At 42.1% G+C, this 18,279-nt stretch overlaps 1 protein-coding gene across 7 annotated transcripts in view; it reads right to left on the bottom strand.

The window, feature by feature from the left end:
- Positions 1–4,998: 4,998 nt before the first annotated feature.
- The window catches only part of LOC146569543 (genetic suppressor element 1-like), a 39,729-nt gene continuing 26,448 nt past the window's right edge, over positions 4,999–18,279 (bottom strand). For 6 of the 7 annotated variants that reach the window (XM_085281908.1, XM_085281912.1, XM_085281910.1 and 3 more), the window contains exons 4-16: positions 18,032–18,198; positions 17,740–17,940; positions 16,869–17,024; positions 15,783–16,072; positions 14,676–14,979; positions 13,954–14,561; positions 13,720–13,832; positions 13,334–13,622; positions 11,414–11,527; positions 10,931–11,317; positions 10,424–10,717; positions 8,719–8,822; positions 4,999–8,582 (exon numbers count right to left, since the gene is read on the bottom strand). In XM_085281908.1, coding sequence (XP_085138034.1) covers positions 8,445–8,582; positions 8,719–8,822; positions 10,424–10,717; positions 10,931–11,317; positions 11,414–11,527; positions 13,334–13,622; positions 13,720–13,832; positions 13,954–14,561; positions 14,676–14,979; positions 15,783–16,072; positions 16,869–17,024; positions 17,740–17,940; positions 18,032–18,198 — 3,165 coding nt within the window. In that variant the 3' untranslated portion in view covers positions 4,999–8,444. The remainder of the gene's footprint in view (positions 8,583–8,718; positions 8,823–10,423; positions 10,718–10,930; positions 11,318–11,413; positions 11,528–13,333; positions 13,623–13,719; positions 13,833–13,953; positions 14,562–14,675; positions 14,980–15,782; positions 16,073–16,868; positions 17,025–17,739; positions 17,941–18,031; positions 18,199–18,279) is intronic. The other variant, XM_085281909.1, reaches the window with a different exon arrangement.

Raw genomic sequence — 18,279 nt, 5'->3', positions numbered from 1 at the left:
TTGAGTGAGTGTGGATGAAAAGGTTCAGCAGGGGACTGAGGTCAGTAGGGTGACAGCTGTGGGACAGAAGCTGTTCCTAAACCTGCTGGTTTTAGTCTGAAGGGTCCTGTAGCGCCTTCTGGAGGGGAGGAGCTGGAAGAGTGTCTTGGCAGGATGAGAGGAGTCCCTGAGAATGATGTTTGCTCGGCGTAGACATCTATTCTTGTGGACATCCTCAGTGGCAGGAGGTGGAGTCCCTGTGATGCGCTGAGCGGTTTTCACCACCTGCTGCAGTGCCTTGCGGTCAGCAATAGAGCAATTTATGTACCAGACTGTGACACATTTGGTCAGGATGCTCTGGGTGAGTTTTAGTCTTTGTGATTCACCCGTGTCTCCTTGTTTATTAGTCTTTTTCTGTTTGTCACGTGTTATCTCCTTGTCTATGTAGGTTCCCTTTGTGTCTCTCTCCTCTGTGTCCCTCTCCCTCTCTCGCTCCCTCTCGCTGTCTCTTGTGTAAGCTTGCGTGTCCCAGTTCATGTCTTTCCATGTTTCCTGTTTTATTTTGAAAGTCTTGTGTTTTCATGTTCAATTTGTTTAGTTTTACTTCCCCTGTGGCATCTTGTTTATTTGCGTTAGCTGTGTTTCCCCAGGTGTGTCCACTTCTCTCATTACCCTTCTGTGTATTTAAGTCCTCTGTTTCCTTCAGTTCAGTGTCGGTTTGTCTGTCCTGCTTCATGTCATGTCAGGTTTTAGGATTTTTTCAAGTTACTGTTCATGACAACATTTTGACAACCACTAAATCACAGTGATTGCACAATAATTACTTAATAAAGTAAAACACCTTTCAGCTTTTTATTTATTTTAAAATATCACTTTCTGGAGACCTGGAATATAGATCGTCCTGAGTCTAAAGCATTTTGGGTCAGCTTCTGTTGTTTAAATGTATTACAGACAATAAATAAAATAGTCAAACCAAAAAGGTTCAGACATTATTCATAGTACATGTTTTTCATTTCCAAAAAATAATTTGTTACACAGTTAAGTGAGCTCAAACTAAACTTAGAGGATAGAAACAAAGTATATCAATCGTAATACCAATACCAACGTTATATACAATCAAAAGTTTAAGAACACTTGAAAAATGGCAAAAAATCATATTTTGCATGGTTGGAGCTTAACAAGGTTCCAAGTAGAGCTTCAATATGCAGCAAGAAGAAATGTGAGTGAGACAAAACATTCTTTTGAGCATGCAGTTTATTGAAAACAACGCTTAAACTGAAACAGGCTGTTTTATAGCTGATCGCAAGTTTAGGATCACATGCCTTTAAAAGGCCAAATCTGTGCAAAAATGTGGATTCATTGTCATTTTCTGTCAGGTATTCACACTGTCATGACGTTCTGATGGCAAAGGCAAAAAAAGTTTCCCTTTTGGAACGTGGTCAAGTTGTTGAACTGCAAAAGCAGGGTCTCTCGCAGTGTGCCATCACTGCTGAGGTGGGAGCAGTAAGACAGTCATTTGGAATTTCTTAAAAGGTCCTGAGGGTTATGGAACAAAAAAGTCAAGTGGAAGACCCCCAAAAATTTCACCATCCTCGTCTCCTTGAACACCACAGAACTGACCGTTTGGACTTTGCAAGAGTGCACCAAACACGGGTCATTGAAAGTTGGAAGAAAGTTTTATTCTCTGGTGAGAAAAAATTGAACCTTGAGGGTCCTGATGGTTTCCAACATTACTGGCAGGACAAGCAGATCCCACCTGAGATGTTTTCAACGCTCCACAGTGTAGGAGGCGGCATAATGGTCTGGGGTGCTTTTTCCTTCAGTGGAACAATGGAGCTTCAGGAGGTGCAGGGGGGTCAAACGGCCACTGGCTATGTCCAGATGTTGTAGAGAGCATCCCTCATGACTGACGGCCCTTGTCTGTGTGGTAATGACTAGGTTACCACACCGGAAGCACTACACCTCTGCCAAAAAGAATATTTATCCAGGAAAATCTTAAAATGAAGTCTGAATGTCTGATGAATTTCTGAATAAATTAATTAGTTTTAAGGCATCCCCATCAGATCAACTTTGGATCAGTCCATGACTGTATAGTATGCAGAGCAACTTCAAAACCTTGTGGCATTAGCCCGGAGCGTGATCAGAGATACTGACCCTCAGAATGATCTCAGCACCCTCCAAGTCCGCTCCAAGAGCAATGAGATCATTGTTGTAACAGGTGAGTGTAAATTAGTTAGGGTTTGTTGACTTAATGATTATCTGTGATATGGATGTTGACTTTTGGCTCAGTTGTTTGCCTGCATTTCCATGGTTCATCTTATCTTTTATGTCTCTGCAGAGAACAACTATCTGGTGATAAGCTTCCAGAAGCTTTCTGAGCCAGATGTTTCCATGAGCAGGGAGGTAGGGGTGTTGGCTGTGTTGCAGCACCCCTTCCTTAGTGCATAAATAAATAAACGTGTTAAAATGTTTTAAATAATATTCCCATTATTATTAATCTAGGAAGTTTTAATAAATAAGTAATAATACTTAATATGTCTTTGCTCTTAATAGCCAAGCATCACGGTCAAATAATGTTACATATCTTAGATGCAGTTGGTTAGAAATTAAAAATTGCACTCAAACAAATCTATTTTTTGAAAGAACGAGCAGCAGATTGATGATCTCCATAGTCATGCTAATGGAGGCCGCAAACTCCTGGAATTGTCCCTCTGTGTATCAGTATTCTCAACCAAATCATTTTCCAACCTGCGGTCATTAAAAACATGGTAACGATTCATCACAATGACAAAGAGACTGAAACACATCTCTCCGTGATGTTTGTTCTCAATAGGATGAGATGTTATGTAGAGAAAAACAATCTAAGTCTGATGTTTTGTGGGCAATAGTTTGAATCCCCTTCTCATCTTAAAGAGAGTGATCTATTTTCGCCAGAAGTTCAAAAAAGTGTTCATAAGTTTTATAAAAGTAAAAGCAGTCATTTGCAGTGGGGAAATATTGTAGTATAATCAAAGTCCAGCTACCTACTTGACTAAAATTGCTTAGGTGTTCTCAAAAAATGCATGTGATATAGGAGTGGTGCAAGCTCTAAGTGTGAACTTGCATTAAATCATGCCTGATGATAGCAAAACTAAAAGTAATCATTTCTATCTTATGTGCACAGCTTTTAGTTTGGCTAAACCTGTCAAATAAATGTCAAGGCAGAAGTTTTCCTTCAGGCAAGAAATATAAAGCGACATATAACATAACAATTACTTTGTGCTTGTGTTTTGAAGTTGAAACATTTTTTTTCGAGATAAGAGAGAAGAATCGGTTTAGGATCACACTGTGCTGCAGAACACAGAAAATGTTTCTGTTTTTATGGATGTGAAATTGAATCGCATGTTATGGTCCTTCACAGTCACTGCACGGAATGCAGTTAAATAATCTTTTGCTGATTTTGGAGCATCAGGTCATACAGCAGCTTCAAATGTGGTCATCAAAACCTCCCAATCGTGAAAAATCTTTTCAGGAAAATCTCGTGTTATTTTTTTTTTTTTTAAATGAACTGAGATAGGGTTTGTTGACTTAATGCTTATCCACGGTATAGTATTTATTATTTCTTATTTATTTATTCCATACCATCTTATCTGAGCTGGAGACCACGTAGACCCTTTAAAAACAAAAACAAAATAACAGAGACCAGAACTCATTTTTCAAAAACTGATGTCCCTTTAATTCTGGGACTAAAATATATATATATATATGACAAGTACATTACTGAGTACAGAATGGGAAATAGGTGCAATAAATGGAAATAGGCAGAAACATACAATTCTAAAAACCTTGAAAGTTAATATTTGGTAGGACCACCTTTATTCTCCAGCACAGCCTGTGTTTCTTTTGTAATTTCTTGAACCGATGTTCAGGAATAGCTCTCTGGGCTTCTTGAAGGACATTTAAAGGTCTTCTTTGGATGTTGGCTGCGTTTTGTTGCATTCTCTGTTGCAATGACGCCATACTGCTTTATTAATACTGAGGTCTGGGCTATGGGGAGGCCAATCCATGACTGATGTTCCACCGTGTTGTACAAATGGGTCACACTCACAGTTGTACACATTTCCTGATCTACTTCATACATATTGACGATTTGAGCCAACAATTTCAAATTTGGATTCATCACTTCATAAAACCTGTTGCCCCTGATTTTCAGTCTAGTTCTTGTGTAATTTGGCATCTCAGCCTTTTCTCATGATTTCCCTTCCTTGAGGCTGCCTTCTTGACAAGGACTAAATTAAAAGTGAGTGAAAAAGTAGCCAGTAATTAAAGCAAAACTTTGAAACACCTTTAGAAAGTCTAGTGAATTGTTGCTTGAGAGTACTTTAAAAGCATTAAAACAAAGTCCAGCTCTTTGGAAGCAAAATATGAATAAATGAGGGGAGTATCAAGACTTTTACACTGTACTAGATATCAGGGCTTTTTTTCCCCTGTGCAGACATGCCTTACACTAATGATTAAAAAGAAAAATCCAAACGGTATCCACTTCTGTCGTTTAAATCCCATACACTGAGGCAATAAAATATCAGGTGAAGAAATGACTAAGGGAGGGCATGCTGTCAGCAGCACATTGATGCGGACTATTTTTAAACCTAGCAATCACAGCAACTGAGAGTGCCTCCTTAAGTGCATGTTAAAGTCTGTTATTAAAACTTGGTAATGCTATCCTTTCAAATATAACCACCAGGTCCACAGGAGATGCTCGCTGTCTGAGAATTACAATGATTAAATCCATTCATAATAATTATGGAGGACACAATTTGTGTGCAAACTTTGAAGACCTCCAAAGGCTTGGGAGTTTTTGTTGCTGCTCTCAGTTTGTTTTGTTTTGTTTTTTGAGCTATGGAGGGTCAGACATAATGACATTTTGTACATTTTAATCAGCTATTCTGTGTAAGACCACTTGCTGAATAAATGCAAACACAGACCTCTGATAAATATTTCAGAGAAGTAAAAACTCAGATATGCAACAATAACAGTGAGGAGTTTTTACAAGTATTTTAATGTAAATTTACACCCGAATTTACAGCAATATACCGTATGTTAATAAATAATTCATTGCCATTATACAGCCCAAATAATAAATTACATAACAACGGATTGAAGCAAATAGGCAAGATTTCACAGCAGGTTTGCAGAGGAGACGGAAAAAGTGACGCAGGACGGTCAGGTGAACTGGAGGGGAGGGCGGGATTGCTACGGTGCTTGTGCTTGTAGATAGAAACTGAACAAGTGACATTATTTTTTGTCTTAAACAAAAAGAAGTCTCATCAAAATACCAGTGAAAGGTATAGTTTGTTATTCTGTCGCTTAGGTTATGCATAAAACAATGAATAATTATTACAGGTGTCTTTTTTTAAATTAGTTTTGACATGAATTGGAATAGTGAACTAAATAGTTTGGCTTTTCTCTTCCTGAAAGTAGTTTTCAGTTGAAATTGGACAAAAACTGTGAGAAATCCTCGCTCAAGTGATGCAGAATCTGCATTTCAATGACTTATTTATCTCTCTAACATTTATGGTCATGTTAAGGGCTTTGAGACACAGACTCCCGGGTGTACCATCCAAAAAAAAAAAAATGGTACATGACTGACGTTTCTCCATCCACAGTGCACCTCTCAATCATTTGAGCGTCACCTAACACCGACTGTGCCAGTCTCCATAAATTTCTAAACCTTTTCATTCTGACCAGCAGCAGTTTAAACAAAGCATATGGCTTCCCACGACAAATGGTTAAACCGATAAAGCATACAAAACTCTTCATCTATCACAAGTGACATTACCCATTAAAAAAATCTGACCTAAAAAAATGCCATTGATACCATTTGCTGTTATATAGACATTTTAGACGTTCCCTACGCTCCGTAGAGCTTTTACCAGCGACACACACCGCTTCATCTGTCAGATATATATAACTAAGCAACAACATACAATACAGAGGACGGTCAAGTTTCCCTCTGCTTACATTTCAAGTGCATCCTGTCAAGTTTAAGGCCTGAGGTGTGCTTGATTCCTTGACTCAATTTTTATTTTCTGAGGTCCAACTGGGTGATCATTGCACACCCGGATTACCTCATTGCTGCCCAGGGAAGCTACAGATATGTGCCTGCTGATACATTTATTTAGTGTAGACTGAAACATTTTAAATCCATATGAAAATATGACTGTACACTGGGCATACAGTCTTGTGAAGGAAAAAAAAAAAGCACACTCTCTTTCGAATCTAAGAATGAACATATTAGCACATAATAAATGATCTGGTCCTTACTGGGTTCTAACATTATTTAACTATAACCTCAGATAAGCATGCTGCATTACACCGTGTCATTATTAATTTCACCAAAAACTATAACAGAATTTCCAAGCAGTGCATGAAAAACTAAGCACACCCTCACTGCCTCTATAGCAATTAAGAGCAGCTAGGTGCTGGCTGATTGATTGACCATCAGCAAGTGTGAGAACCTCTATAAAAGCAGTTTTGGAAGTTTGCAGCTCAGGAGCATTCAGGTGTGTTTTAACAAAGTGCCAAGGAGATAAGACATCAGCAGTGATCTGAGAAGCAATTGTTTTAAAAGAGTTATGAGGCCATTTTCAATTTTTTTTAAGTGAAAGATTATTAACAAGTGGAATACATGCAAACCAGTTGCCAACATTCCCTGGAGTGGACGCCCCAGTAAATTTACCCCAAGGTCAAACGCTGCACTGCTCAGAGGAACTGCAAAAACCCAAGAGCTGCATCTCAGGCCTCATTCAGCATGTTAAATGTTAAAGTTAATGACAGTACAGTTAGAAAGAGACTGAACTAGTATGGCTTGTTTGGAAGGGTTGCCAGGAGAAAGCCTCTTCTCTCATGGCAGCATGGCTTAGGTTTGCAAAGTTGCATCTGAACAAATTACACGATTTTAGTGGAACAACTTGCAGAAATTAGGTCGTGCAGCAAGACAGTGGGCCTCATTCACAAACAGTGGTTACACACAAATCTGTGATTCATCGATATTTTAATATGCAAACTTGTTTGTAGTCTATAAAGAAATTTAGAAGTGCCCCTGGCCAAGTGTACAGAGAAATGTCTCAGAAAATGTAAACACCTGTCTTTAAATACTAATATTATTACTGCTCCTGCTACTACTACGAATAATAAAAATCAGGATTATCAGAATTACAATTAAATAAATAAAAAATTGAAAAGGTGGAGGTCTTTTAATTTAAATGTATTCCAATATCCCTTTATCTCATCTTACATTAAATGTTCTTTTTTCATTAAAATGACTTCTGTCGTATCGCTGGATATGATTCCTTAAAATCCAGTGTCTTGGCACTTCTCCACAGATATTAGAAAAAGAAAGGATTGAGTTTCTCATCTTGGACAGATCAGCTGCTCCTCATTCTTCAGCTGTTTTCTTTTTATTTTATTTTATAGTCTGTTGTTCAAACTTGTTTCAGTTTCTTCAGTCAGACTTTTTCCTGCTTTCTTCCTTAGCACTGCAGGTCTTAACAACATCACCACAGCTGTCTCTACTTCGCTTTGAGGTCAATGCATTTACATATATAGAGAAATCGGGCTGTGGCAGTATGAAGATTGCAGAATCCTGTTGGATTCAGATTCAGTAACAAACGTATGTTGGTAAAACAAAAAAGGGCGCTGGGCGCAATTTATGATTCCAACAACATTTTTTCATACACGCTTGTGTAACAAAAATTTACATAAATACTAGTGAATGAGGCCCAATGGCCCTGACAATGTCCAGACCTCAGCCTGTCTAAAAATCTGTGGCAGGACCTCGAGAGAGCCATGCATAAACAAATGCGAGAAAACCCCAGTGAACTGAAGCAACGCTGTAAAGTAGACTGAGCCAAAATTCTTCCACAATGATGTAAGAGACTGCTGCAGTCATACAGAAAATGTTTACTTCAAGTTATTGCTCCTAAAGGTGGTTCTTCAAGCACTGAACTGTGAGATGTACTTAGTTCTGACACACTGCTGTTATTGTCCAACTGATATTGCATTTGAACTGTTAAGGACCAGATGATTTTTGTGATTATGTCCTGATAAGTAAAACCTTAGAACTGAAAGAGGTTGTACTCTCTTTTTCACATTGCTGTACTTGAAAGCCAACTCAAGTAGGAGTGGTTAGCGTTACTCTAACAACGATGCTGCCGTAGCTACGCAGTGTTGTTGAAATCCATGGGAAGAATCAGACCGTTTAAGCTCTACATGGACACCATGGATTACAGTTACTGTGATACAAATATAGCAGGTAGTAAGGTGTATCTGGGACCAGTCATGTGACAGAATTGACTGTCCAAAAAGGGTAACAAGAGAACTGTTGGCTCCGTCGAGTGCTTCGAGTGAGGAGAGTGGCCCGGCTCCAGCCCGTTCTTGTTACTGTTCCTCCGCTGTCAGAGGCTTTGGAGAGTCTGTGTCAGAGGTCACCTCGGCGTGTGCCCGTTCACTTGGCCCCTGCCCCAGTGAATGTTCGGTAGAGTCAAACACCTCCTGAAGTGCTCGAGCTGGGCCTGCAGTCTCTCCCTCTCCTCTCTTACTTTCTGCCTCTGAGTCACCAGCTCCTAATAAACGAAGGATAGACACGGCTGTTATTACAGAAACCAAGGCTTTATGCACCAAGCTACATTGCTACAACAGGAGATGGCAACACTGGCACCAAAGAGTACACATACGTGGAAGACACAAAATGATGCTTACCCCCATAGTGATAGAGAGCTGCTCTGCAGTTCTGGTCAGATTGTAGTTCTGTGCTTCGAGTCTTTTACACTGACTGTGAAGGACTTGCCTCTCTATACTCCATTCTGTGAAGAGAAAACAGGCAGTTTCAGTTAATTATATTGCATTTTAACTTGTCTTTTACTCCAATTTTAGCCCCCCTGAGCTCACACACACCAGTGTACCCGCTGAGCTATTTACTTTTGATTAGAGGTCTAAAAGATGTCTAAATTGTATGTAGCAGATGACGCTAACTCAGGGTTTAAATTTAGATTTAAAAAAACAAAACAAAAAACAACTTGAGTCTCTCTAAATCATGTTCGTCCATTGTTTCAGTGTCATTTCAATGCCTTTTCCTTCTGCATGTACAATTAGTCCATGCAACCTTTGCACTGTTATCACAGGGACATTATTTCAGAACCTGCTGATCTACTGGGATTTCCCCACACAACCATCTCTATGGTCTACAAAGAAAGGCCCAAAAAAGAGAAAATATCAGTGAGTGGCAGTTGTCTCTGGGTTGTCAGAGGTCACAGGACAATGGCCAGAATACTTCACGCTGACAGGAGAGCAGCAGTAACTCATTACAAACAAGGTAAAGGTAACACATCAGACCATGAAGCAGATGAGGTACAACAGCAGGTGCCAATACTGTCAGCTAACTACAGGGCCTCCTTTCACCCACTACCCAAGATACAAGATATAGTATCATTGCTGACCATGTCCATCCCTTTATGACCACAGTGTACCATCTTTTGGTGGCTGCTTTCAGTAGGACAACGCACCATGTCAAACATCTCAGATCATTTCAAACTGGTTTCTTAAATGTGACAGTAATTTCACTGTACTCAAATGGCCTCCGCAGTACTCAGATCTCAATCCAATAAAGCACCTTTGGGATGTCGGGGAGTATCTGCAGCAACTGAGTGATGCCATCATGTCAATGTGGAGCAAAATCTCTGAGGAATGTTTCCAGCACCTCATTGAATTTTTGCTAAAGGAAAATGGGGGTCCAACCCCTATAGCCCACTGCTCCGACCAATTAACAAAGAAATAAAAAAAAATCTGAATGTTTTTTAGCAAAATATATGAACATCAAGAGTAAATGTTACATATATGCAGTCATTTTTGTAACTATAAATCATGTAATAAAGAATTGAACTGTTTGGGGTTAAATTTATTAATGTATGGTCTTACAATAGGGTTACAATATAAAGCAGATTTAGCACTATATAAATAAAACTGAACGGATCTATATTTATCCAGAAGACATAAAGCTCTCCAAGAAATCCATAGTGCTGCACATCTGCCAAGACATTTGATGTTTTTCATGTCTCAATTCATATATTAAATTAACAACCTACAAAAAATTAACATGCAGGTTATAGGTGGTTGAGAACTCTTAAGTTTTAAAAGTCAAGAATTTCAAATTTGAGTCCCTGCATCTCCGGCTAATTCTTTTACTGTTCACTGATTTTTGACCCGACTTCTGAGATTAATCTCACACTCTTGCTGAAAACTATTTACATGCAAGTTGTATATGGAGGCATTTGCAGTGCACAACTTTTACAATTATGTATGCAACAAAATGTTTTTACATCATGTATATAAATAACTTTCTCTGTTTTCATCATATCACAGAAAAAGCGACTATTGGGGTAATGCATGTGCTATGTCACTGACTCACCGTCCACATACTCCTGGTAGGCCTCAAAAATAGCTTCAATGCCCTGCCACTTCCTTGGAACATCCTCCTCCTCTTCCTCTTCGTCCTCTTCCTGATCGGACTCTTCCTCATCCTCAGACAGGTTCTCCTGTGGGGCTAGAGTGTCCCGGTTGGCTACAGAAGAAGGGAAGTGATGGCCATTGATATGTGCACGCTGAGAGACATGGATGAGATTTGAACTTTTCAGCTGAGAGACGCTGTGAGGCTGCGAGGGATCGGCCTTCACGCCGGCCTCTGGGACACAATTTGAGAGTCCTTAAGAAGAAGAGAGTGAGACAAAACAAACAAAAAGCAAAGTCAGTCCTTGTAGCTCTTTTTAACAGCTTGATGTGATTTTCACTTAACGTGATAGGAACTGGACTTTTGTTTACATTTTAAAGGCAGTGCAGTGCACACTGACACCACTAGGTGGCAAACCCCTAACATTAAAGAACAATCAGGTCATGCACCTATGGGAGCGTGGCTAACCTTTGTTCTGCAGTGTGCTGTGTGTGGACTGCAGCACAGCCTGATGGAAGTGCTGAGCGAAGGCCTCAGGGGTGAACCGCTCCAAGGGTCGATTCCGCCCATTCTGCACTTGACTGGGCTCCTTTTTCTGAGCAGCAGCAGCGCCAGTGCCAGCGCCGTTCTGGAGGCCCTGGCGCTTCCTGTTCGATTGTGTCTCCACGAATTCAACCTTTTCATGATGTGGGGCCAGGGGAGGAGGGAGCCGAGTCACCGTGGAGTCTACAGGTGGTTTGTGCGCGTCGTTATGAAGGTGTTTATGTTTGCTAAGATAGGGAGGGGAGGGGCTGGGAGAGTCTGGGTACAGGTGTCCATTTGACGGACACGGCAGAGGTGCTGAGAAGGAGTCACCTAAAAGAAAAGCAGAAGTTTTATTAAAGAGTTGTTTGCTGATTAATCGAGAGCGCATGCATTCATGTTTCCTGCGTTTGTCTGCGTGTGCCTCACCAGTGGAGGGAGCCGGAGGACTTCTGCACAGTGGTAAAGGATTATATCTGAGTGTGTCTAACGTCACAGTCTTCCTCTGAATGGCCTTCAGCAGCTCTTCTGTTCTCTCTTTATCTACAGAGAAAAAGACAGAATGAGAACACCCATCACTCATATTTTAAAAAAATATGTGTTAAAAAAAAAATGACTTGGCCGGGAACTAATGGGGAAGTGTCAGTAAATGGATGATCTGAGGGTAATGCCCAATTCAGAGAGGAAAAAAATTCAATTTAATGAAGTTCTTACCAGTTTCCCCCCCTCAACAGTCTCCAAATGTTTTCTTAAGGTCAGAATAGCGTACACTGAGTTTAGATTTTATGCCCCATTTCATCGACAACTAAATCTTACTGAAGCACTGGCCTTACAGAAAAGTCTTCAGAAAATGAAGAGGAAAAACTTTAAAAGAGAGTGCAAGTGAGCTGCTGATTATACAACAGTGTCCCTGCAAGCAAGTAATAATCATTTAACAACAGAGAGTTTACGCTGGTATTTGAAAATCCAATTTTCAGATTGTAGTTATGAGATTCTTTTTAACAGAGGGGTAAAATAAAATAAAAACACAGCCAGTGTGAAAAACAAAGAGCTCTAAGAATATTTAACACTTCTTAGGCAGTCTTTGCATAATAATATTTCTAACTTTTAATATAAAAACTTGAGAGAGCAATGGAAAATTTCTCATTCATTGCATTCTGCCATCAGAGAGGCATCTTATTGGTCCTCATTCATCCTGCAGCATGACAAGAACCCCAAACGTACAGCCAGAGTCACCATCTGTTTTCAATGACTACTGCAGACGGTATGGACTTGTGGTCACCTTCATGTTATTTTTAAACCCCTAAGATTTTTGCATTGTACACCTTATACATGCCAATGCCACTTTCTTAGGACCAAGTTTTTCTGATTAATAACTGCTTTTGTAGCAAATCTGCTTCACGATTTCATACATTTTGCTCTTCTGCATACTATAGTTGCACTTTTTGTTGTTCCTGACATCAGCACTTCATTTTCAGGTCATTTTCACCCAAAGAACTAATGCTTACTGATATCTTATCTTTTTTGGACCAGTGTTTATAAACCGTAAAGATGGCTGTGTGGGAAAATCCCAGACGATCCTCAGATTCTGGAGTACCCTGACAACCATGCCTTGTTCAAGTCACTAAAATGAACGTTCTTCTCTTTCCGATGCTTAGTTTAAACTTCAGCAGGTCATCACGACCATGTCTACACGCCTAAATGCTCTAAGCCAGGGGTCCCCAATCCCAGTCCACGAGGGCCGGTGTCCCTGCAGGTTTTAGATGTGTCCTTGATCCATCACAGCTGATTTAAATGGATAAATTACCTCCTCAACATGTCTTAAAGTTCTCCAGGGGGCTGGTAATGAACTAATCATGTGATTCAAGTGTGTTGACCCAGGGTGAGATCTAAAACCTGCAGGGGCACTGGTCCTCGCGGACTGGGATTGCGGACCCCTGCTCTAAGCTAATGCCACGCGATTGGTTGATTTTCGTTAACAGGTAGTTTAATAGGTTTACCTGATATAGCAGCCACCCAAAAGTGTACTTGAAGATATTTTTCTACATATTTAGTTTTGCCAGTTTTTTCCATTATACATCTGCAGTTTATCCAGTTTCATAAAATAATGACCTTTTAAACAGATTTCACACATTCTGAAGCAGTACCATGTCTTTCCTGGATGTGGGCTCAAATCTACTCTTGCTGGACAAATCAGAAAATCCCACTCCAGCCTTCAGATTCTTCCTAACTTTATTTTCTTCTCACATGCTTCATTTTTTATCCCCTCCACGGGGAATCACCAGAGCAACTCTGAAGAAAGCAGAGTAGCACGTAGGATGTGTGTGTGGATACCAAACAGGTTGTTACCTCTCCTCTGCTGTGGGCTGACGTGCGAGAGGTTGAACATAAGGAGGAAGTCTTTTTTCTTCTCCAGTTCGGGGGTGCAGTCCATCTGCTCGGCAGAGTACGGAGTAGTTAAGGGAGTTGTGGGTGTTGAAGATGTTGAAGATGAGCAGGCCTTTTTCTTGCCCTGCACAGCCGGAGGAGAGACGCTGCGCTCTTTCATCATCCTCCTCCTCTTCCTCCTCTTCTGAGCCAGAAGATCATCGCGATGGGTCAGCGTAGTAAGACCACACACACGCAGAAAATCCACTTTCTTTGGAGAAAGATCAATCAGACAAAAGGGGAAAAAAAACTCCCAAAAAACTTAATACCTGTGATGAATGCATATGTGACTGTGTGTGTTTTCGCACCTCTGAAGACGTGTCCAGCTTGAGTGGGGGCTGTTCTGTCACTCTTCTCAGATGAGCTTTCACCTCCTCCTCATCGCTCTCATCATATGACTCATCCAGGTCATAGTAATAACCTGGTAAAGGCAGAGCATTATTAAAACAATTGCAGGCCTGTGCATCAGTAATGACCTGATCTGCAGTTCCCTTTAGTCTTCCATCTCCACCTCCTGCTGCTTTCTGTTTTATTCCTCTCACCTCCTTCTTTGGCCTCTTTCCTCCTCTTCTCTTCCAGGTCGAGTTTGCTGAGCAGCCTGCGATGCTGCTGGAGAACCTCATCGTACACCATCATGCTGTCAGGCACCTGATGCGGTCGCTCCCTTACCGCTGGCGGAGAAGCAGCCTGGCACCGTCCCCCTAGGTCAGTGCAGGCTCCACTGGAGATAGACGGAGGCATAAAGGATCGCTGGTGGAGGTTATTGATGTGATGCCGGTGGTAGAGGCTCTGGATGGCTCTGTCCTGCTCACTCTTGTTCCAGCACTCCTGTAAACTTGCTCCCCTGAGTGAGGCGAACCTTTCTGGGCTTTTTGCCATCCTCCTGTTGCCCTCTTCCAGCCTCTCCCCCCATGCCGCAGGCGGTCTCTCGGCTCTGGTCAATCCCGGTGGCGGTCGACTCGGTGGCGTTGGGGCGTTTAGTTTTCTGCGGGAGTCTGCAGGCGCGTCAACAAGAGAAGCTGGGTTCCACAGTGTAGTGGCAGGGGCAGGAGGTTGATGAGGAGCTTTTGGGGAGATTAGCGGCGGTGGAGCGCCGAGGCAGGCTGCGACATCTTTGCTGCCTGGGTTGTGATAGACTGAACCGGTACTGCTTAGAGGAACAGAAAGAAACTTTTTTTATTCAAATTCTGGACCTAATAAAGAGTGCATGGTGTTTCAAAAGGGATACAAATTGTATTCAAAAGAAGAAGCAGCTAATTCTCACCGGCTGCCGTCTCTCCTCGGTTCCACCCCTTTCCCCGGTGACCTGAGGCCAAGCTCCCTGTCCTGTCCTTGTGCTCGCTGTTGTGTTAACCACGCCTCCTCGCTGGCTCTCTGACTCATCATGCTGGCGGAAAGAGCTCCATGGATCCCACCAACAGCACCAGCATGATGTTTCCCCAGGTGAGAAGGCAACAAGCTGGGCACTGGGTATGGCACAGAGCCCCTGGAGGAGTGAATGCTAGGCTGCAGAGGCTTAGGTGCTGAAAAACCTGGGTGTTCGGAGTCCTTGGATTTATCTGGAGAAACTGTGGAGTTATGGAAAGTGCATGTGTTATGTGCTACGCTGATATATCAGGATGTTTATTTACTTCAACAGCACAAAGTAACGGGCCTTTATTTGATGCAGTCTTTATTTCTAAGTCCTTCAGTTTGATAAGTATAACTGGACATATTAGTCCATTTTCCACTGCAGGAAGCCTTATTTTAGGATCTGCTCCCATTGCCCTTTTAAGTTATAGTATTACGTGCAGAATGTGTTCACAGAGGTTAAAAAAATGAGACAGACTGTGTGCAGAGCTGAGATTTTTAGCCAAAGAGCGAGAGCTTGAAGAGAGAATAAAATGTAAAGGTTTCAACCACAAGTGTGCTAATTTATATGTCAGTCTGCTTGTACTTTAAACAATTTACCGCATCCTTTGATAGTTTTATTTCAACAACTTGAGAAGTCAGCAAGTCATTAGAAATTCCCCTTTGGGGTATAAATGTTTCTAACAGATTTCATTGCAATCTGGCCAGTAGCTGTCAGGATATGTGGCTCAGGTCCAAAGTGTTGGGCAGACACTTTAAGCAACACAAGTGTTAAAAATTTAAACTACTGCAGATCAAAACCAGCAGTGTTGTGAGCTTCTGTCTTCTTTCTCGATAATAATGAGTCATAATGAGTCAGCTATACTCAGAACAGACTATTTGGGTATTTTAACTGAAATTAAGTAAAAAATAAATAAATAAATAAATAAATAAATCAGTTTCTAAAACTCTGTATACATGCTTGAGCATGCACCTGCAGGCGAGCGCACATACATGTGCACGCGTGTTTGTGTGTAGGTACCCAGTCTGTTCGGGGTCAGCCTTTCTCCTGGCCTGGCCCTGTCCTCCGGTGGTGCCCTCCGAGCATGCAGCTCAGCCAGGTAGTGGCCCTCCGCCGCTCTGACCATCTGCTGCTGTCTCTCCCTCTGCCTCTCCTTCTGTCTTTCCAGCTCTCTCTCACGCTCCCTCTCCTCCTCTCGCTCCCTCTCTCTTTCCCGCTCTCGTTCCAGCCCGGCCTCTCGCTCTCTCTCTTTCTCTCGTTCACGCTCTTGCTCTCTCTCTCGCTGGCGGAGCTCGTTCTCCATCTGTAGCCTGTGGGGGAGGTTGACAAGTATGCGTACACACAGACACAGACACACACACACAAAAAGGGAGAAGGTGAGAGATGCAACACCCAACATGAGGCAGATATTAACCACACACTGGTGAACCTCGCACAAACATTTCTACTAAAACATACACACACACACGCAGCTGCAGAAGAACACACACACACACACACACACACTCTCTCCATTTACCACGAGGAAAATAATCCATACACAGCATGACTGAGCAAGAGCAGATGAACACTTAATAGGTATCCACAGGAAAATGACACACACACACACACACACACACACACACACACACACACACACACACACACACACACACACACAAGCAATCAATAGCACACAAACAAACCTACAAGATATGCAGGAGCCATTACAGAACCAGATGATGAATGCCATCCATTTCAAACACAAACATTTCCCCTGTGCATTATGCCACAGGAAAACAATGAGTATTGTCAAACTGAGAAAGCAGCTCAAAGTGCTGAAAGAAAATAGAGACACACAGAGGGACTTAAAAAATAAAAAAATACTTTGTTATGTGTGTGCGATTTTATGTAAGCGCTGGCTTGCATATGCATGTCTGTGGGCGTACAGTGTGTGTGAAGGGCAGTGTGTGTGTGATAAGTGTATAGGAGGCACTGTGGGGTGTGTGCTAAAAATATCACACAGTCAGCAACCTGTGCCTACCCTGCAGAGAGATTACACAGCTCTGCAGACAGTGAAGAAAGAAAGAAAGAAAGAAGGAAAGGAAGAAAGAAACAAAGTGCTACCTCTCAGATAAGGCTGTGTGGTTTAGGTCTGCAGGGTAGCGGCCTCCAGGCAGGTGTAAGTGGAGGGCAGAGGGGTGCAGTGGAGGGAAGGCACCCCCTGCAGGCACAGAGTAGAACTGTGATCGCAGTGCAGAAAGACACAGAGACTCCTCCATCCTGTGGCAGAAAAAAAATCAAAAAATGAGTCAGAATATATCTGCCACCGAGGAGCTGATGGTTATCTGATAAGTGAGTGCAGAATAGATTAAAGGATGTAGTTTTTTTTTAAATTCTTAACATTTTGACTTTTATTTGACAGGACTGTGCAGAAGAAGCAGTAAAAGCATGGAGAGAATAGAGGTCGGAACCCAGGCCCCTGCAGCAAGGACTTTAGCTTTTTGTTATGGGGCGCCACCTCAACCCGGTGAGCTATAGTGGACACTGCACACTTCCTGCTTTATTCCAGCATGCTATATAAAAAGACTGTAAATAAAAATTGGAATAGCCACAATGATAATGCCTACTGGTTAGTAAAGTGAATTCAGCATCGTGTTTTAAAACCAGAGGAGAAGATTGGGTTGAGAAAACGAGGAATATTGCAGTCCCAAAGCTAGATTGATAACTTGTCAATTGCACTGTAACACACACCCTGCTATTTAGATTACTTACAAAATGATCATCATGTTGTATCCATTAAGACTAGTGATTATGCTATAGACTAATCAGAAAAGATTAAGTGAAGTCATCAATTTGGGGAGCCCCTGACTCCAGCTACATTTCTCATTGAAACCCAAGGAGCCCCCTGGTGGCTATAAAGAAGAATGCAGATTACTGCTATACACAGGCATTAACCTAAAAAAAGATAAATGGCAGCTGTGTGGGTTTCTGTTACCTCGGTAAGGACAGAGGGTGGTGCAAGTAGGCTGGATGATAGTAAGCGGCGACGGCGGCGTGGGCTGCAGCGGCCGGGTCGAGGCTCAGGGGCAGAGAGCTCAGACGGAGGTCATCTGAGGTGGCGAACGGCCGGAGTGCTCTCAGGTACTCCTCTGGAACAGCACCTGAGGGCACTACGGGGTGCATCTGCCCCGGCAAACTGCAGAACATATTCAGAGGATAATTTTAAGAATGAATTCTGCACGCAGACTTTTCTGCACAGCTACGCAGTATGCACGTGCCACACTTACCTAATGCTCTGCATTCGGGGGTCTTGCATGATGCTGCTTGGTGTGAGGCCAAAGGAGTGAGCCAGGGGGTGAGGTGAAGAGATGGGAGGAGTCCTCTTATCCTGCTGTGGCTGGGGGTTCTCAGCTCCCACCCGCTCCCTGCTGAGACCCTGAACACTCGGCTCCACCTGACAAAGACATACAGAAAGTGTGAGAGCAGACTTTACTATGTCTATTGGTGTGATTTTTATTTTTCCAGTGTGTGTCTG

The sequence above is a fragment of the Mchenga conophoros genome, linkage group LG7 (genome assembly GCF_057382185.1).
Source record: "Mchenga conophoros isolate Kocher_MC1m ecotype Shallow Benthic linkage group LG7, M_conophoros_male_GT1.1, whole genome shotgun sequence".
Taxonomy (NCBI): Eukaryota; Metazoa; Chordata; class Actinopteri; order Cichliformes; family Cichlidae; genus Mchenga; species Mchenga conophoros.
Note: the sequence above shows the minus strand (reverse complement) of the source record. Positions and strands in the feature narration are given on the sequence as shown.